This window comes from Haliotis cracherodii, unplaced genomic scaffold, assembly GCF_022045235.1.
Source record: "Haliotis cracherodii isolate W230 unplaced genomic scaffold, xgHalCrac1.p SCAF_15, whole genome shotgun sequence".
In the NCBI taxonomy this organism is placed as follows: Eukaryota; Metazoa; Mollusca; class Gastropoda; order Lepetellida; family Haliotidae; genus Haliotis; species Haliotis cracherodii.
In genome coordinates this window covers 27,775,906-27,798,412 of record NW_027266270.1, presented here as the reverse complement: position 1 = coordinate 27,798,412, position 22,507 = coordinate 27,775,906, and the positions used below count along the sequence as shown (strand labels likewise).

Here is a 22,507-nt window from a genome sequence, read left to right as displayed (position 1 = left end):
TTATGTAATCAACTTATGACCATAACTCAACGCTCAACAGCGGATATAACGACGAACACACAGAGACACTCAAAATCAGTTCTTTACATTCAAAGGTCTTTATTCTCATGACCCAAAACGTTGATTATCCCTCCAGTGGTGAATTGGGCTCGCTACAGTCAGATATTCCAAATATACTTATTATGTCCGAAGTAAGTTCTATTTTCTTATAAGATGAAGTGAATTGTATGTCTGCCATCAAATTTAAACAATACAGAATTTCTTACGCTAGTCGTCGCATTTTATAGACAGAATATATCCACATCAAAGGCTATAGTCTAATCACTGTTTTACTATTGTTAATTGAGGGTATAAAAAGAGATATCCGTACTTAATCCAGTTGATCACTTGCAATCAATTGTTTATTATCGCTTTGAACAGCCAAACGTGGCCGCGGATAGTTTGATAGGCTGATTGGTGAAACGTGAGCAGCTCAGAGATTAACAGTTCGCATTAAATATAAGCCACCGATGCTATGGTGAGGCTCAGCGATACTGTAGATATAAGTGTCAGGATCGGTATTACAATTGTGTCATAAATAACCAAGTGGAAATTATACATACTAATTTATATGAACATGTCTATTGCAACCAAACTGTTCAAAAGAAACCTTAAAAAGAACATTGGCAAACACGCTGTTCAGATAACAGATAGGAAAGGCAGTGCGCGGTGCTATATTTTTCATTGCACTTTGATAACGCTAGGTTATAAACAGCCCATGTTTTGCTTTAATTACGTTAAGACAAAGCCCAGGGTTTCTTTGAACCGGTTTTAGCTTTCTATTTCTATTGATGTATTATCACAAAGCCTCCATAACGCAAAAACACAATGCACACAAGGCTTCTTTAATTCAGCTGCAGCTGCGAGGAAATGCCTCTGCGATATTGATTCATAAACTATATTTGTGCGATACATGGGCTATAAAGCACAGCGAGTTACCAGCGTGAACGCGAAGGGTTCAAAAGAGCATGAAAATATTTGCAATCTTGCTGCTTAATGGCCATCAGTTGAACAAAACAGGTGATAAACATTAGGGAGCAGGGTCAATCAATACTGGGCTGGGTTCTGGCATGGTCCTTGATTGATAACAAACGTCAGGAAAGTAGCACTGCATGTATTTTAACATTAGGTTTGTTATGCACGAACAAGGACTTAAATTTAGACGTGTTAGAGATATTCAAAATCGTTTCTTTTCTACATTTTGGTTTTAAGAGCCAATTCTCAAGAGATTTCAAACTCCTAAGCCAGCAAGAAAATTCACGAAAACGGACACGAATTCAATATAAATTTAAATTCGATTAGAAAGAGGGAAAAGAACATGCTGAATATGAAAACAGGTCCGACCCTATCTGTAGACCCTGCTCTGTGGTATAATGAAACAAAAACACAAATCATTGAAATTACACCAAGTGTTAAAATGGAACTCCAAATGGATGATCATGTCCTCCCCACCACCAAAGCTCGCATTTGATTATTTGTATCACTTTTGAGTAATGTCAGTTCTTGAAATAAGTATATTTATAACTTACATGTATATTGTTACTGATGCTCTATTAAATTCTTTTACCGACTGGCTGAGCATGTTTGAGTTTGACAGAACATCCGGTGAACATCTGGTGACTTGTTCATGTGAGGAGTGATACGTGTAAACAAGTTTTGGCTAGTGGAAGGGCTATTGCATATCGATTAATCTTACAGGCTCACAGAAAATGTCGTCAATGTTTAAAAGTGATCATCGTTACCGCGTTTCATTTAGTTGTCTGGGAATGATAAAGTTCACTCAATGAAAAACGTGGTAAATGCGTTTATGCACGAATTACCTTTAGTTATTATGTGGATGGGAAATCATAGGAACATTGACAGTCTGTTGTTTTTTTGTAAGATGAATGGGGAAGTGATGGTGAGATAAAACAGTGTTGACGTCGCGTTCAAGGTTATTAAACTTATATTAATATGTATGTACATGTGTGTTTGGCTGCTTGTTCTAGGCCGGACTAATTATGGTTTTATATTGCTAGCCAACTGAGATACCATGCGCAGTTTAACCTGGATACCCCACTTAGACACATTATACTGACTCCGAGCCGGCCTGGCCTTGTTTTATCCCCTTAATGCCTATCGGCGGGCAGGGTAACAACAAGTACCTTATAACGTCTTTAGGTATGGTGCGGCCCGAAGAGCGAACCACTGACCTCCCACACTCCGGGGAGACGAATGAGTAAGATGAATGGACAAAACCTAAATCATCTTTACACGCGAATTAAAAACATCCACATAATACCAACTGTGATTTTATGACCAAACCCTGAATCAACATAAGTAACCATACAGAAATGGCGTCAACAATCTGAGACAAAAAGGAAACGCCCGCTGTTATCAATTACAGTTATTTTACGAAGCTCCGCTGTGTCTCATAAAACCATTAATGTAAAATATTTAGCAAAATGAAGAAACCATTTTCAAACAGCAGCCTCTGGCGTCATGAATACTTGACCCCGGTATATGTATTCAAAGTATGTCTTAATATTGACGAGTGCCATACGCACGGGTTTGTATTTGTAGTTGTGACACGGAGAAACAAAACATCAAACAGACTACAACACAGCTTATCTTGTTTTCAGTCAATAAACAATACTGCTGAAAATTACAAGATGAACATCGCCATCTAAAGCGCTAGAGCTTCACGAATGACATATGTTTGTCGTAAGTCGTCACCTTTTAACGTGACACTGGGGGGCAAAACTATCTGAAATTGGTAAAAACGTCTAATTTAGTTTTGTTTGAACAGTATTTCATTTTTATCTGGCCTTGCTTCACAAATTTCTTTCAAAGAGTATGTCAAAATGTGGACTTTTTTGGATTGAATGAGAGAATGTGTTGAAGTGCATCAGCTGGAATAGGACGCGTCGTTTGTCAACATGATGCACGATGCTATCCCACACTGTGATCTTTACATGGCGCTTTCATACACCCATACTCACAGGCATTTACTGTTTTAATTGAAGTTATAGGAGTGTCAGAGTTTACCCGTAGAGCAGAACATGCTTACCATTTACTTTTTTCATCACTAATTTGCAGTGATCCATTCACATATAGTTCGCCACTATTTTGCCTTTTATGCCAAGCGGAATGTTTTTCGGCAGATATTCGAGACTGGTGAATTCTCTGGCGTTGATGTTTCGAATTCGATTGCTTTATATTGCGTTAGATTTATTAAATAACTGCAATGAATATAAAAGCAAAAATAACTAAGAAGTGAGAACGTTTGTTCGACCCCGATAAATGGAATCCTTGCTTTAACATAAGATCCGACGACAAATACGATCCTCAATGCTTTTGTTTGAAAGAAGCGATTTAAAAAACAATAGTGACCCCGCTGAGAATTGAACGGTAGTCTTCGGCGTGACGAGTGAAATCTTTTCTCATTATGCAATCCCACCGCCTCAGACAGAACAAGTTATGTTACACGCACGAATATGTAGTCGTGAGAAAAATTAGAAGGACAAATGGACCAAAGAAAAGCATATCGAAAAATAAATATGAACACGTGACCCCTGTTTCCTGCAATATCGTGGCAGAACCTTTTGCGATTATAGGAGCATGTTTTCTTTGATCAAAACAACATCTCAATTAGAACTGACTACAATATACATGTAAAATACACTCATAAAGCATTACAACAAAGACTAAGAAATCGTATACCAAAGCAACATCCTGATGGATTTCATCACAGAACAATACGTTTAAGAACAGTTCTTCACCTCTATAAACGCAGTAATAATTATTTTTTAAAATAGCATTCGACGAATGAGGACCCTCTGGGTACCACTTCCACCGTCGTCAAAAATATCCCGGTCGTTGGAAGGTCACCTCAATGCAGTATATTTTCCCGTTCTAATTAAGCATGTTTTCTGTTAATCTTTTGTGCCATTCTGGTTTACCCTAATAACTGGACCCCAAAAAATGTAATAGTCACAGGAGAATATTTCAAATATCAACTTTAATTAGTAGAAATACATGTATAGGTCTCATGAGAGGAATATTGACATTTTGGCAGTGTTATTTATGGCGTGAGCATTTGCGAGAAATTCTGATTGGCAATCAGCTGAACAACACCAATACATGATCAATGCTCGCTATGTTGACGTCATGCCTGAGAGTGAGAAATGCCAATTCTTATTATTTTCCCGTTGTATACATCTTCGTTCACAGGAAAAAGGCAGGCACGCTGAGACGCGTTCCTTGGAAATTAAAGGAAATAGCTTTTGCACAAATATTTGACTTATTTTCATGTCTCAGTTTGTACTGGCCGAATCAATTCAACAAATAATCTTTTTTCAAATTACTTGTAAACACTGATTTTGCTGATAATAATATAACACAAAATACATAATTTTGAAATGATTTATTTTATGTGTATGATAGTTTTTTATTGGTGAAATTATAATTTGAACTTGTTCTTTTTATTTTGAATATTGAATATAAAGTGGTGGGTGCTACCGGTAGGGCAGGACATGACTACCCTTTACGCGAACACCCGTTATCATCATTGATTTTTAGCGATCCATTCGTATAATTTTGCCATTTACGTCCAACGGAATCTGTTTTAGTAGATAATCGAGCATGGCTATTCTCTGGCGTTGACGTGTTACATTTACACCATAATTATATTTCTATCTTCAGAGAGTATACTTTGTGAAGACTGCAAACTAACATTGATTTCAAGTCTGACACTTCATTAATTAACACAATTAACATGATTGACAGATCATATTCTAAAAACATATTCAGGGCTATTAAGGTCAACGTGTTCAGTTGCACACTTCGAGAAGATTATCTTGGTAATATATTTTACACATTAGTAACACCTTTGTGACGTCAGAACTTTGTTAATAGCTTCACTTACGTCACTGATGACGTAAAATGAGGGTTTATAATCTATACTGACATGAATACTTTTAGCAAAAAATGTTGACGTTTTTTGTGCGATTGTCCTGCGTTTAAAATTTAGTGAACATATTCGGCTGGATCACTGTGTACATAAAGGGCACACCCTGCACTTTATACAGTAAGTACAAAAATAAGAATTGTCTAAAAGCCACGTGTTATATAACTTTCTCTTCAACTATTTTCGACATTAATTTACAGCTGGAGAGTTAATATTTTGGTCATCAAATTGAAGAAAATTTGTTTCCGGTACCGGACTAATTTTTGGTAAATAATTTGGGACACTAGAATATAGACCGAGTCAAAAACAAGCGGATGTGAAGTATAACACAATACTCTCGCAACTTATTGCTAAAAATCTCAGGTGCAATGAAAACATAAACAAGGATAACGAATCTTGTTTTAGCTCATAATAAGTCTTCGTTATCTCCCGAAATAGATTCCATATGGCGTAAAAGGCATCATATTGATGGACAATGCATGAATGCATCTCTGAAAATGACACCAGGTGTTCGTGGAAAGGTTGAGCATGTTTTTGCTTTAAATTCTTCCTTTTGCATGATGATGGTACGAGAGCCACTTTGACGTTAGTCTCATGCCAGTAACTATCTCCACATGGCCATGCAGCCCACTGCCGTAGGGCGCCATGACAACACAAAGAGAAAGACTATATATAGTGAGGAAGTGATTTAGGAAAGTAGGGTGAAAGTCCCAAATTACGTTTACCACTGTGGTCGGGACTGTCAGCCTGGCCATTTATCTCACAGAACAAGGATAACATGACATAAACCTTGGAATCGAACCCACATTCATTTTAACGAGTTTTAGCACCCTTGACCAATAGACCACCATGTCCCATTGCCCTCGTATGCTTATCACAACTGTTTTCACAAAGATAGTAATAGATGGTAGTTTGATTTCAAGAACAACGCCCCAGTCATCTTGGCACGAAGACATGCAATCAAGAAAGCCATTGAGCATGACCACACGATCCAATTTAGTCACCTCGTCTGTCAAACAATAGAGTGTTGGGAATCTATCTATCCTTGGTCCTTCGGATTTTGCATGTAAAAAGTTCTTTACGGAATGTAACACAAATATCTTGACATGAAAATATATGGTATTAAATGTATAAAACACAATCTCTCATTTAACAGCTTATAATAAAAAATACAAACCTGATGAGGTTAAAATGAGATTTCAAGAAAGGGTAAAAAGTGTACACCTGATGAGGTGAAAATGAGGTTTCCAGAAAGGGTACAAAGTATATACCTGATAACATTAAAATGAGGTATCAAGAAAGGGTACAACGTATATACCTGATGAGGTTAAAATGAGGTTTCAAGAAAGGGTACAAAATATATACCCTGATGAGATTAAAATGAGGTTTCAAGAAAAGGAACAAAATATATACCTGATGAGATTAAAATGAGGTATCAAGAAAGGGTACAACGTATATACCTGATGAGGTTAAAATGAGGTTTCAAGAAAGGGTACAACGTATATACCTGATGAGGTTAAAATGAGGTTTCAAGAAAGGGTGCAACGTGTATACCTGATGAGATTAAAATGAGGCTTCAAGAAAGGGTACAGCGTGTATACCTGATGAGATTAAAATGAGGTTTCAAGAAAGGATAAAACGTGTACACCTGATGAGGTTTAAACGAGGTTTCAAGAAAGGGTACAAAGTTTACATATGATGAGATTAAAATGAGGTTTCAAGAAAGGGTACAAAGTATTTACCTGATGAGATTAAGAAAAGGAACAAAGTATATACCTGATGAGATTAAAATGAGGTTTCAAGAAAGGGTATAACGTGTATACCTGATGAGGTTAAAATGAGGTTTCAAGAAAGGGTGCAACGCGTATACTTGATGAGATTAAAATGAGGTTCAAAGAAAGGGTACAACGTGTATACCTGATGAGATAAAAATGAGGTTTCAAGAAAGGATAAAACGTGTACACCTGATGAGGTTTCAAGAAAGGGTACAAAGTATATACCTGATGAGATTAAAATGAGGTTTCAAGAAAGGGTACAACGTGTACACCTGCTTGCGTTAAAATATGGTTTCAAGAAAGGGTTAAACGGATATATACCTGCTGAAACTAAAATGAGGTTTCAAGAAAGGGTAACATTAAAAACATCCTCTTCATTAAACACACACTGAGTGCTGACCTCGGGTAATAGCTGCAGGAGAAAGAATATCATGCCTCCTGGGAAGTAACATGATGTGGTTGCCTGATTGGATTCTGTTGTCAATCAATCCGTTCTCCCTAGATGGTGCCAACTCATGCAGAAGACACAAATCCAAATGTGACCTGTGTGGGGGGCCATCTTTCTGCATGGCGACTCCCGTTAAGTACACTGTAATGAGGTTTGGTCGAGACATCGAGACCTAGGTAATGGAATGTGGTAGCTTCAGGAGAGGAACAAACACACGGATGGTTTGGAGATTGGAAGAATCACGGTATCGTTCATTTGTCAGTAATCGTTGCCACAGACTGATACACGTTACACAATTTTCGTTGAATATCGGGGGTCATTTGGACAGGCCGTGGGCGGGTGTAGTTTACCGTTGATTTCAGCTTGTGGGCGAATGGTTTCGAAATACCTATATTCAGAGTATTCAAGTATTGACGCCCTCCAAATACACTGCGTTGATTTTAAATTACTTTCTGCTCATATCCCCTAATTGCGATATTTCTTTCACGTGTAGAAGACCGTTATCTAGTAATCAATTAAGTTTTTTCAAAGTTTAAAGAACCAACAGCTTTAGAATATGATCACTTATAAAACATTGAACTTTTATCTCTCAGAAATTAAAAAGTAAATTGTTGAGTCATAAAAGACTACAATGAAATATCTGTAACTCAAACTCAATTAACTCAATTTATCGTTTACGTTATGAAACATTATGTTCCAGGTGACACTGGTATGTACTCGCTGCTTGTCTCGAACTATGGATAGTCCCATAAAATTTCGATCGTACCCTGACATCGAATTTAGGAAGTTTCACTATCTAGGAATAAATAATATCACATACTTTAACCTTTTCAAATGTGACTCTCAAAAAGTACATTATAGTTTGCTTTTCAGACAAGTATTTAATTGTTAAAATAATGGAAAGAAAACAAAATAAGGCGTGATTTATCTTAAACGTGGAGCATCAAAGGTGTGGGTTATGAAAGAAACAGAACAAGCAATTTGGGAAGGTTGCCAAAAAATGACATATTTCAGAGAAGAATTAATATATTGTTACCCTGCAAGCCGGGAAACCAAGTACTCCACCTTTCCATATCAAATGGCTATTCCCCAAAGGGTTACAGTATCAATTTTAGACACCCCATTTGAATACCATAGTGATAAAAAAGTTCTTGCCATCAGGCCACATAGAAAATGAACTTGTACATTTGCTGTAGCCAATAGAGTGAGTGGGTATGGCTTTACGCCGCTTTTAGCAATATTCCAGCAATATCACGGCGGGGGACACCAGAAATGGGCTTCACACATTGTACCCATGTCGGGAATCGAACCCGGGTCTTCGGCGTGACGAGCAAACGCTTTAACCACTAGGCTACCCGACCGCCCCGTAGCCAATAGAGGTTTGTCTAACGATCAGTCTGCACTGCACTATTGCAAGATCCGTTTTGAAACCAAATAGACAATGGAGACCTTCTTGGTGTAGCCCTAGGCTGTTGTAATTAGAAGTCAGCCATGGTCAGGGACAAGATGAGATTTCTTCCTCAGGCTGCAATGGCACTGTGGGGGTAGTTGATTACTTAATCTATAGCTGGAGACTTGCAGATATTCTCCTTGCCTCAAAGATTAGTGCAGTTATAAGGTAGCAAAAAAGTGAGTGAGTGAAGGAGTTAAGGAGGTAATATAAACATCATTTTAATGTGCTAGGAAAGTCCAACTGGTACATGTTGAGACAAAAACCAACAGGTACGCATATGGCGCTGACAGTGTAGCATTGTTATCTGGGATTCCATAAGCAAGTAATGAAAATAATGAACCCAGAATACAAAAAAGGAATACCCAAAATAAAATGGCTACAAGAATGAGAGTAAGAGATTTAATTTTACGATGCTAACGTCAAATATGAAGAATGAGAGTAGCCATTTGAAAACTGTATGTTTAAGGTGAAGGGGATATACACTGAAAGGTCTGTCAATTGCATCTCACGGTGTTTGGCAATATATGCAAACGTTTTGCAGTTTGCAAAATACATGTACCTTGCATCAGCCCTTATGGCCATAGTAGCATGCCAAAAGTAATAATGATCATCCCGTGTGTAGCACCTCTTGCATGAGTGAGTTGGGTTCAACGCCGCTATTAATAGTAAATCATATATATCACTGCGGGTCAGCTTAATGGGTGAGGAACGTTCGAACACATTCCGGTCTTAGACGTTTCCCATTTTGATGAAAGCCACAGGTGTATGGTGCTTATGAACCAAAAAATAATAATCAGGGTGAATCCGGATCGTGTACGTATAAAGCCAGTCTCCCCGTAGTAGTTAGCAGACCAACAATCCTACATGATGTTCAGCCCTATCTAGCAAGTCTACCAAAGGTCGTAAGTAGATCAACAATCCAACATGATGTACAGCAATACATGCGTCTTGCAGTTGGAGAGGAAGACCAATGCTTCTCAGTTTTCGAATCCTTGTTCATTATTCTGGTCACATTTCAGACTACACGGCTTCATTATTCTCACCGCCAGGATCGGTTAAAGTGACAAGAACAACTAACTGACTGGAATACTCCTCGTGGTTCTGTTTGAGATTGCAGGCAAGACGTAAACAGTGGAAATCGGTTAAACACTTTGCAAGTTACATTGATTTTGGATGGTCGTGAATACCCTATTCTGAAGGTCTGAGCGCCGATTGTTGGATCATGTCTGGTAGAATTCGCTCTGAAAGACCAGGACTACTAATGGTGTCGAGCATATCTCAAGTCATTGATTGCCTTGTGTCTGAGCTACAATGGTACGAGGTTGAATTCCTCTAAACTGTAAAATGTTCAAAGACGTGGTCAAAAGTTGAAATATATCTGCTTCCTTCAGACTTGTAAAACACTTCGTGATGAAGACAGTCAGCATATCATGGTGCCAAGTGACGGTCAATCTGAGAATTACCCCAAACATATTCCAACGTTGAGATTAAACTTCTTCCTACGTATCGTAGTTTTGTTTGGCATAGAGTAAATCCAATATGTTTTTGGTTTATTTATAGAAATATTGACTCTCCCAATATCCTGCTAGGTTTGCAAGCATTATTCCTCTGTGGGGATTATTTTGAAATGCATCGATGGGCAGCGAATAATGATTTTAAAGTTAAAAAGCCAATAAAATTGGTTGCCAGGGTAAACGACGATTTATGAGCATTGGCTAAACATTAAATTGATCGGCGAGTTGCAGTCATCTCTTGATTTAAGAATGTTTCCAGTATGGCGGAACAAAAATCAATATAAGTACCGCTGCTGCATTTGCAAATATGGGTCTAAAACATTTATGTCGGTTAACCGGCTTGGGTTATGTTTCATATATATCATGCGTTTATATAGTCGTGAATGAGGTGTTGTGAAATGTTCGTTTTGTTCATTATGCCACATATTGAAATAATTTCTCTATTCTGTAACACGCTGACACTCTTTTACTACAACAATTATATGCGACATAGAGACATAGCACTGGTTTCATTCATTGTATCCATGTGAGGAATCGAGCCCCGGTCTTCGGTGTGAAGAACTAAAACTTTAACCACTAGGCATCCCCATCAACTTTCTCCTTTGGAATTCGCGTGCATGATGTTGAAATAGAGGCTTTATGACTAGTTAATGTGAACCTTGCACAAGAGTGTGTTTTTATGCCGCTTTCAGCATTGTTCCGCCAATATCACGGCGGATAACACGAAAAGTGGGGTTCATACGTAGTACCCGTGTAGGGAATCGAACCCGGCGTCTCGAGTGAATGCTTTAACAACAAGGCCCCCAACGTGAGTACGTTCTATAGTATTATATACTACTCAGAATTTGATAAGGATCGTAGATATTTTTCTTAATAAAAAAAACAAAATAACTGCATAACTGGCAATATTGTGTTCAAGTGAAATCAAAAACGTCTCCAACACACGTGCACGTGCATTTCATGCCATGGGAAATGCGTTTCACATCACAGTTCATGCTTTTGCTACCATTGCACGATTTCCAATCAGGCAACGGTGTCTGATTCATTGTGAAACTGTAAACTCAATTGAGTGTTTACACTACGTTTGTCTACGCAATGCCCCCTCAACGTGTAAGGCGTCGCCTGACGACAGAACAACTGGGCAGATGTATTGGAATGCTTGATGCTGGCTATTCACAACGTGACGTTGCCAATGCACTAAACGTCAGCCAGAGCGTTGTAAGCAGGGCCTGGTCCCGACAGCAAAATTTTGGTACAGCAGCACACCGACATGGGGGTGGTCGTCAGAGGTCGACAACCCAACGCCAAGATCATTTTGTGGCTCTTCAGGCACGACGTCATCCCTTCTGGACAGCAACCAGCCTACGTAACGACCTCCTGAACGCCTCGGGGGTGAATGTGTCCACTCAGACGATACGGAATCGTCTTCACAATGCAGGTCTCTACTCGAGAAGGGCATGTGTCCGAATCCCCCTGACTGTTCGACACCGGCGGGAGCGATTGGAATGGGCTGAAGATCATGTCACTTGGGTTCCAGTTCTGTTCACCGATGAGTCCAGGTATTGTTTGGACTTTACAGACAGGAGGCAGCGGGTGTGGCGACGACAACGTGAACGTTTCCATGATGCCAACATCAGTGAACATGACCGTTATGGTGGTGGTTCCATCATGGTCTGGGGTGGAATCAACAGAGATGGAAGGACAGATCTTCATGTCCTGGAGAGAGGAACAATGACGGGGGTGAGGTACCGGGATGAGATCCTCGATGTGTACGTCAGACCCTACGCTGGTGCTGTTGGCCCTGAGTTCATCCTGATGGATGATAACGCCCGTCCTCATCGCGCCAGGGTGGTTGAGCAGTACCTTGAGCAGGAGACAATTGTCCGCATGGATTGGCCAGCGCGCTCGCCGGACTTGAACCCGATTGAGCATGTCTGGAACATGCTGCAGGTTGCCCTTTCACGCCGTAGAGCACAACCCACGACTTTGGCAGAGCTCGGACATGCCCTCGTGGAAGAGTGGAACAACCTTCCCATTAGGAACATCCGGGTGCTTATTGACAGCATATCTCGACGTTGTCAGGCCGTCATTGATGCAAGGGGAGGTCATACTCGATATTGACACTTCATCGACTAAGTGTAATGATGGACTATCCCTCATAACTGTGTAATTCTTTCTCTTGTTTGCTGTTAACATTTTTTAATGAAATGCCTTTTGGTGTTTGCAGATTTTAAACATTCCATATTGATACAAGTTCATGCTGTTCATGCATTTTCATTCATAACATGATTAAACACGTTTCTGAGTCAGAGTCATGTCTTTTGTTATGTTTGTGGTAACTTACACACATATCACCTAGTGATCCTTATCAAATTTTGAGTAGTATATTAGAATAAGCATAGTGATGGATGATGGATAGTTCAAACAAAATGTGGAGTGAAAGCGGCGATTAATGGCAATAGGCATGTCATTCTAGTTCTATCTAGAAGTATACTTTGTGAAACAACATGCAGTTAATCCTATTACGCAAAGATAAAGTAATTCCTATTTCTGATGTCGTGATAAGACGCCTGCACCTCCCTTTACAATCAGAACAAGCCCAGGCGTCATGTGACGCATGTCATGATCAATTAGGATCAGCTAAAGCTAACATGCATCTCACACTTTTTTAAGCGACATTTGCGTGTGTGTGTATATATATAGGTTGTATAAAAGTACTCTTAATTGTTAATCTCAACATAGTCCACCAGATTTGTATAAAAAGTCAGGTTTGCCTCACTGATAATTATTTAGATTAGTTGAGAACGCTAGTTCCCCAACATGTAAGTATACGAAATTTGTGAGAATCTATATGTGCAATCAGGAGCCGGATATATTTGGGTGTGCAATATCATTAATGTTTAAAGAAAGATCATTAATTACATTCTTACATTTCTTTGATGTGTGAGAATTCATTTCTGCAGCTAATTCATTCAGGTTTAGGTTGTCTGAAAGAGTCCTTATGTTCGTAAAACAATACTTTGTTCATGAAAGTAACATAAGGGTAATTAAGGCAGGTGCACAATGCTTTTCACCACCTTAAGAAATTTCTTCTGAAAGCAGAGTGCATTCTATTATTCCAACATAGCGTAATTGACATTGAAAATAATGCCACATATAAAGCCAGAATGTTGAAATCTGCCAAAACCACGCATCTGTACTATCAACTTTTGTCTTAACTCTAAAGCCGGTGGACACGTCCATTCCTCTTTTGTACTAGATTTCACAGACCAATAACAACCCGTACAAAAATAGAGATATTGTACTGTCTTGATCCCTGTCTCAAAGATTAACCATAGTATTACTCATTTACAGAAAGTTGGAAGGTGGAACTAATGCGATGTGGACTCGCAAAAGCTCTGAGGTTTTGCTTGAACTTTTGCAGTCTCAGAAAAGAACGAAGGTCCATTCTATCTCACACGATAGACATAAGGGAAAACTTCATTCCTTGACCCACGGAGCATTGTCAGTAAACGTGGTGACCATAGTTACATCTCGATCTTCAAAGGTTGAGGACAATTTGTCAGAAAAGAAGGCCAATGTCATCTGAAGTTACTAAGAAAACAACATGTGAAATGCTTGACTACCTCATAGATAACGTCTATGAAATTTGAGGTAGGACATTTAGTCAAGAAGCAGGCACCAGTTGTGTTCTTCTTGTTGTTATGTCTCTCAATAGATAAAAGGCATAATTTCTGCTCGGATTGGCAAAAACAAAACAAGGGAATTTGGCCAAGAAATCTGAGTTTAGTTTCAGGTATATCGGTGACCTGATATCGTTTCAATAATGGTTATATAGTCAATTCCCTTCAACTGATTTACGCACCTGAGCTAGACATTTAAGAGACCAGTGTAACCGCCTCATCTGTTTCATATTCAGATTTATACATAAAAATCAGATTGACAAAAAACATCTGCAAGAGGAATGACTTCAACTTTCCAACAAGTCAAGTTTCCCTTTAAGTCGAGCGATATTCCAGATGCTCCAGCCTTTGGTGTCTTCATATCATTTCACAACTTTTCAACGAAGAGTGTCACACAACTCTTGCTCAAAAGTTGTTTGGTCAGGGTTGCAGCAATTTAGGGCTTAGTGAAGTGGATGGAATTTGTGCCTTATTATCTTATATCAATATACAGTGTGTGTCATATACTGAACACTTTAAACTGTGTCTTATGTACTGAACAATTAAAATGTGGCTTTTATGCTAAACATACATACTGTGTTTTATATACTGAACAATATATAATGTATCTTGTTTACAGAACAATGTAAACTGTGTCTTCTTTACTGGGCAATGTAAACTGTGTCATATACAAAATAAATTAATCTGCGTTTTCTCCACTGAAGCAAATACACTTTATCTTAAAAGTTGACAGATCTTAACTGTTTCTTGTACAAAGGATTTGAGATTTCTGAGAATCATGGAAAGAATTTTGACACTTTATTTTAATAGCGTTTTCTGAACCATATGAATAGTGCTTATACGTTGCAGCATAGAAATTACATCTTTATACTGAACTATGTAAACTGTTTCTTATATATTGCAGCATAGGTATTGCATCTTTATACTGAACTATATAAACTGTTTCTTATATATTGCAGCATAGGACTTGCGTCTTTATACTGAACTATATAAACTGTGTCTTGGCAAAGGACTTGTGATTTCTGACAGTTATGGAAAGAATACTGAAGCTTGTATTTTAATGGCGTTTTCCGAACCATATAGACAGTGCCTTATACATTGCTCCACAGAATTTGAATCTTAATACTGAATCATATAAACTCTTTCGTAAATGAAAAATCAAATTGTGTGATTCTTATCTACCGTTTTTTATATTTTTTTATGAATGGTGTATCAGTGAGTGAGTGAGTATGGTTTTACGCCGCTTTTAGCAATATTCCATCCATATCACGGCGGGGGACACCAGAAAAGGGCTTCACATATTTTACCCATGTCGGTAAACGAACCCGGGTCTTCGGCGTGACGAGCGAACGCTTTAAACCACTAGGCTACCCGACCGCCCCGAATGGTGTATCATGACGAAAGATGCGTAACATAGTTCCCATCAATAAATGTAGATTTAAAGAACAAATAGAATTGCTCTGCGATGCAGTCAATCTACACTTCATAGATTATCGACATTTTGACATACCCCATGCTCCTGAAAGCCTTATACACTCAGTGTACTATCGACGTCAAGCAGCCAGTGCACATAGCATCGACTTGTGCTTGGCACGAGTGTTTCACGTAGCGTATCAGTTACCATGGTATCACGTGCAGCCCATGTGATTCTTCAGCTGTTAACTCCTGACACATTAACAAATGGTTTACTGGTCAAAAGATCGTAAACACCAAAGCACTCCATGCTTTAGTATCATTGTTGTTAATAATATCCTGTAAACCTTTGACATAAGTTCTGATTAGTGAATATAATTAATTCCCTTTGTATGACAATTTGCGTGTCCGGTCTCTAGAAAGCGATACATTATTGAAGATCAAAGTGTCTGAGGGTGGAAATCGACCTGCCTTTAGTTTGACTTCTGGTAAATTTGAAAAATACCTAGTGTTAAACGCCAAGACAATATCAATAGATACGCATGCTCTTGCTACAAAGATTCAAAAGAGTGCCATACGACTCTTGCTAAAAACGTTTGATCAGGGTTACAGTATTCAATGTCTTGGTAAAAATTTCAATATGTTTTATGGTAGATATGTGAAGGCCATTTCAACCAAATTTGACGCATAAGTGACCAAAAGGATGCCCGATGCAATTCCCTATTGTTATTTGTAGCATGGGTTATGTTCCCGTGTTTGTTCAGGTGACAGGTCATCATGACCCTGCAACCTTGTGTTTTTGTCACGGATATCTCACAAAGTGTAGTAACATGTTAATGGGCACTGTTACCGATCGATAAGGACATGTACATGTACCAAGGTAAACTGTTTTACCTTACTATGAACTTATGATCAAATAATGACGCCGTCCCTGGAACTAGGAGCTCTGGTTTCAGCAGACATTTCTTATGACTAAGGAAATGATTTTGTTATTTTTTATTTCTATTTATGTGACAAAATTCACCATAAAGGAGTGAGTGTACAGTATTCCAGTTATATCACGACGTGTCAGCACAACGAAAATCGTAAAGTGATGCAGACGTTTACCACTTTGGTCAAACCCACGAGCAGAGGTATGGTATTGACAAACGTAGAAACTTAATAGATTTGATTTGAACTACAGCGAATTGCGGTGCCGTAGACCACCACCCGTGCCCCAAGCATTAAGAAATATACAAATGAAGACCATCAACATTATACATGGATTACATCAACATACTGTGGACAGGTGTAATTCAATCTTTAAAGGAGGACTAAGCTCGGGTAAATAGGCAGTTCTTGCAAGTTGGAATCATGTAATTCAAAACAGCTGTCTACCCTCATGTTTTATCATCTAGATAACATAGAAACATTGTCATACTTTCAAACAGGTCAAGGGATAGTATATATTGACCTCAATAGAAATGGGCTTCAGACTTTAGACCCTTATCCCCTTAAATATAGTCATTGAGTTACACTGAAAGGCTAAATGACACGTGATCTACATACGCCACAGTTGATTTCCCAACCAACATACGCAGCAGTACATCATCTTAATTAAACGTATATCGCAAAACAAACAATTAAATGAATAAACACAAAGTCTATACGCAAGTAGTTGTGCTTCTGGCAGGTTACCTTTGGTGGGAGGACCGTCCAACCTTAACGATTGTTACCGTGTCCTTTATGTGGTAAAGTCACATTTACGGACATATATTAGATCTTTATACCGCCATCAATGCAATGGTGGGATCTGACGTTAAAGTATTTGTGGTTTACACAACCGACAAAAGATATCATTAATATCTAAGCTATGGTATTTCCGGTATGAACGAATGTCATGGACACTAGATAATGATACCATCGTCAAAACTGAAGTAAGCTTTGACGGAATATTAAAGCAGTTTCGACATTAGATATATTTAAAAACATGATGCCTAAGCTAATCTTATGAAATACTAATAACTTTCTATGGAATTAATATTCAGCAAAAGGCATATATGTGTCATAAGTGTATCTGTTATGATATAACAAAGACATGGTATGCATCCTCAGCGCTTTTATCAGTGACCCTTTAACAGCTACGGTATCTGCTCAGATGTAATACTTCCCTGAATAGCCGTTGTAGCAATAACACAGTTATGTGTCATCATTTTAACATGTGCACGCCAATCATCCACTCATGCAGAAAACCGTTTTGCTAGCCATTTCTATTTATGACTTTCCAGCTTTGATATAGATGGGGGGGTTGTCAAAGAAACGAAAGTACAAAAAGTGCAGTTGTTAACGGATCTTGTCTCGATTAAATGCGATCCTGAACATCAATAAAGAGCGCCATTTGGATTCTGTTGGACAGCTGATAAAATGCGCTACTATCTTGAGACAATCAATACTGTTAGCTCCTTCAAAAAGAGAAACACTTAATTTGGAGGATTTGAAGATCATGGGACTGTGTTGCCTCTGAAAGGCTCCCCTGCACAATCATTTGCATCTTCATCTACAAACTGTTGCAATGGTCATTAACTGCCGCGAGAAAAAAAAGTTTTAATCATTTTATTTGCGACTGTATTTCCATATATCTAAAACCAACGTGGACATTAAAGGATCGCTTGTTGTTATTGCTAACCAGACTCCGCTTAAATAGAAAACCAACTTAACCGGTGGTTCTCACGCAGCAGTATCCTTCTCCTCCATCGGTTACTACTGATAACTCGAACTGGATAATGTATGGATAGCTCGACACTATGGTCATCTGGGTCCTCTGAATTTACATAGTCAGCGTCATTGCACTAGACCGTACAGTTGCTGCACGAGTGAGTTGGGACTTTTGTGATATCACAACAATATCACGGCGGGGGACATCAGAAATGGGTTTCACACATTGTACCAATGGGGGCTTTTGAATTCGGGCCTTCGGCGTGGACGCGAAAGCTTTAACCACTTGGCTACCATACTGCCATGAACAGTCTCGTGAAATACTGCTTGCACTTAAGCTCAAGGCCTTGAATTGCCACTTAACGTGAGTTGACTGAACAGGGAATTGCAATCGAACATTTGAGTGTTTTGTTCTGTCCTTCAAATATAGCACACAAACCAACACAATTAGAAAAGGGAGTGAGTGAAAAGAGAATATTTTTCTCAAAACACAATGTTGACCTTGTCCACATGTTGACATTTCATGACATAATGTACAATTACCCTTGTCATAATTATAAAGGTATAATAACTTTGGTTTTCGTCTATTTCTCATATGACAAGAATTAACTTGTCTTAATGGTATAATGTTGATAGAAAATTAATCAAACAGAAGCAGCAACGTGTATATGGTTCAGTTAATTGGCATACGAATAACACATACACATTTACACAAATAACACACGGTGTAGCGTCATCCCTATTCTTGTAAATGCTAATAATAATTATCATAACGCTCAAGATATAATGACAGTTATCATTACTTGTTTGATTGAACACCAGCACTGTCAACCGTGCCAAAATTGGTGCACCCCATTGCTTCAGATATCTGGAAACATCTGGATATTTTCCATTTACATGTCGGCCAAGCGATTGTTTTTTACGTTTTTAGATATAACTGACATTTATTTAATCCCAGATTTGCCCTGATTATATTTTTAGCTTTGTCAGCTCCATACCCGTCCTACTCCTTACACATTCATCTGACACGCCATGTACACATATAACTGAAACACTGTTCAAAGCTGTTTTAAACCCAACTCAATCCGAATTATACTAGTATTTTTAGTAATTAATTCTTTGGACTTGCTAGGGATTGCCGGAGAATTCCTTGCGGACAAAAGTGAGAAAATAATTATCATATTCATAGAGAGTAGGAATGAGAAAAGACAGTAATAGGTTGAAAAATATCCTGATTTATCATCGATAATCTAGATGATAATGAAAATAAAGACCACCGATGACATCATAAACGATCTTCAGCACACAAGAGGACCATGCGTGATTATTATTTCCTCACCGTTCGATTTACATTGTACCGAGTTCTGAAATCACAACATAATATTCCACTATTATGGTTGTATTACAATGTCAATGAATAATCAGATATTGAATAGTCTTGAGTTGAGTCATCAAACATGTTTTCTCTTGCTTTGGTTCTATGGATTATTTCCGTGCTTTGTGTCTGAAAGAAACTCGCGTTTTACTCTTTTGATTATTTTCTACTGAAATATAGCTTCGGTCAAAATTCTTGCGAAAGTCTTCACTACCCTTTAACAATCAACAGTGAGTGAGCTAGTTGGTTTTAACGCCGTTTTGAACAGAATTCCACTGCGTGTCAGCTTAATGTGTCAGGAAAGCCCAAATCACCCGTTTCTTGATCACAGGTTTCTGGCATGCACAAGGGACGCAACTGTGCATAGCAAATTGCGGCGCCTCAGACGACTGGGCCACCCGTGCTCCATCACCACTCAATCAGTTATGGTCATAGATTGTACATGTTAAGGTTCGTTGAATATGTAATATGCTTATGTCGCAAACCTTTAGTTCCACATTCACATTGGGTGACACAATATGTCGTTTGTAATGAAATATAATTACATATCAATGACCAAAACTATGCCATTCGATGCCATCCCCCATTTTGACTTGTAACATATGTTCCCGTGTTTTTCAGGTAACAATTGACTTGACTGATGGGCCAGGAGACGCTCATCTTTTCCCTAACACCTGGCACCATCACTAAATGGCAAGTGATATGCTGATAATATATTGGGCATCGCAGAATGTTCTCGGCTTTAAACAGAGATTTCCTATGATTATGGAAATTGTTTATATCCATATTCTATGTAACTTGATATACCGTAGACCATTATGAAAACATGATCAAAACAACTACTATACTGTCATACTTCACAAACCAGAACTAACTAAGAATGCGTAGTATTGCTCAAGTAATCGTTGGTATTCGTACTGTAATTCAACAGCCTACTTATTATTTACAATGACGTAATATTCCATTGGCCGTGATTCCCAAAATTTCACTTCAGATCATCCTGAATAAAATGGAAGTCATTATACAGAACCATACAGCGAAAAATCAGCATGACCGTGTCATCCTTCTAAGAGCCAGCAAGAAGAGTTTTTAAACGGACGCTTACATTTGTTAGTACTGTGTACACTTTTTCATAAATATATACACCATTTTCTAGTTTCATAATATAAGTTATGTTCGTGCCGGCGATTCACAGTTTGCAAAAGACAGGTTACTTGGCTGTCTTTATAAATATGCCAAGTAGTTACATTTGACGAAAACAGCAAAGCTATACACGAGAATATAAATGTACAATGTAGAATGTAAGATGAGTTAATTAGTTTCCTGCTTATCTAACAATTTACATGTTGTCAGCTACACCAACACAAGTTTCACTCCATCCTTTTCTACAGGTGGAAAATATTTTGCTGGTGATATATGTATGGCAAATAAAATACATATTATGCATCAGAGCTATTTTTAAAACTACGTCACAGAAATGTATAATTTACATGTAATTAATAATCATATATTTTCAGATATATTTTACCTTGGTTTAGCCTTGGTTTTAACCCTTGGAGGTGCACCCGTTGGGGTGGACGTTTCGGTCTCCATTGGCTGGACTAAAACTTTGGTCAGGATGGACACAATCCCTTGGTCCTGGAATTCCATACACACTTCTAGCGCGGTCTGCAGTCGGTGGTGGCTGGTCTTCTATGGCTTCTCGAAGCAAGATAGTCCTCGATCGATGTCCAGGTTCTGCTTTTAACTATTTTTCCTATTGGCATCTACCATTGCAAGCTAAACAATGAAACAGTTAACAGCAAACAGAGGTTCTGGACCTTCAAAGTAACAAAGGACAACAAAGAGCATGGTCTGACAGTGTAGCCTGTGGGCACTGCTTTCACACCGGCATCTACGCTCCGTCCGCGGCTTATAGATGCTGTATATTTGTCAGTCGATGCCGGTTGTCAATTATTGGGCCAAAGCCAGATAAGCCCGCCAGGAATCGATGTGGTTCAGGTCTTCTACTCGGATTGGCCCCACCGCGGTCACAGAGTGATATTTGGCTGATGACTCTAGGGGTGCGGATTAGCAACTGCATGTCGATTGTAAGTGATGAGCTGTTCCTTCTGAAGTGTCATCTAATACCCCATCGTCTTTACAGAGCAACAGTGGATTCGGGCAGATAATGATACATGCTATTAATAGCACAAGTCCTCTAAATATTTTTTTGGTGTGTTAAATGAGTGAATATTATAATATAGGAGCAACCAGAGGCCTCTTTGTATATTTAACATGCTGGTAAATAGCATGATATTATCAGAAAATAACGACGCTTGTTATCCACAACACCATCAGTGTATCTTGGTGTCCATCAGGATGTGGGGCAGCCTTGTTGTGAAATCGTTTGCTCGTCATACCGAAGGCACCATTTCGATTTTCCACATGTGAAGCCCATATCCGCGACAGGATATTGTTGGAATATTACCACAAGCGGTGTAAAATCAAACCCATTTACTCACTTACTCTCGGTAAATAAACTATATAGGCTTATCACACCAACAGCCGTACCCTATATATATTTCTTAGTTCAAAATATCATTGGACTTTGAAGGATAATCATACATAATGCAATACTTGTTAACAACCCTGAGGCGGATGTGAATAGAAGTATATATTACGGGATAAATATACGAATATAGAAGTTTATTATCAAAACTCTATCGGCTTTTCTAATAATTATCTGATACTACAATTGAACATCATATGTTTCTTAATGTTGAACGAGAAGTAGATTTTATTGGATAATAATAAAACAGCGATGCTCGTTATTAACAACCATATGTAGATGTTCCTTAGTTTACACAATGATTATAGAACTGTGTACAGTATACAACCGGCAAACAAGGCCAGTCTTGTGCACATTATGATCAGATATCAAAGAATAAATGTACATAAGTAAATATTTAATATCAACAGCTATGTGGGTGCCTTGTGTACATTATAAGCAGATATAATTGGATAACTGAACATAAGTCAATACTTGATATTAACAACCCTGTAAGTGTTTAATGTGTACATCATAAGCACATATCATAGGATATTGTACATGAGTTGGTGCTTGAAGCTAAAAACCTTATATGTGTGTGCCTTGTGAACATTGTAATCAGATATCATAGGATC

General features: G+C 38.4%; 1 protein-coding gene across 4 annotated transcripts in view; it reads right to left on the bottom strand.

Moving 5' to 3' along the window:
- Positions 1–21,368, bottom strand: part of LOC139462447 (uncharacterized) — a 66,816-nt gene extending 45,448 nt beyond the window's left edge. For 3 of the 4 annotated variants that reach the window (XM_071244168.1, XM_071244169.1, XM_071244174.1), the window contains exon 1: positions 20,871–21,368. In XM_071244168.1, the coding sequence (XP_071100269.1) occupies positions 20,871–20,992 (122 nt within the window). In that variant the 5' untranslated portion in view covers positions 20,993–21,368. The remainder of the gene's footprint in view (positions 1–20,870) is intronic. The other variant, XM_071244172.1, reaches the window with a different exon arrangement.
- Positions 21,369–22,507: the final 1,139 nt, after the last annotated feature.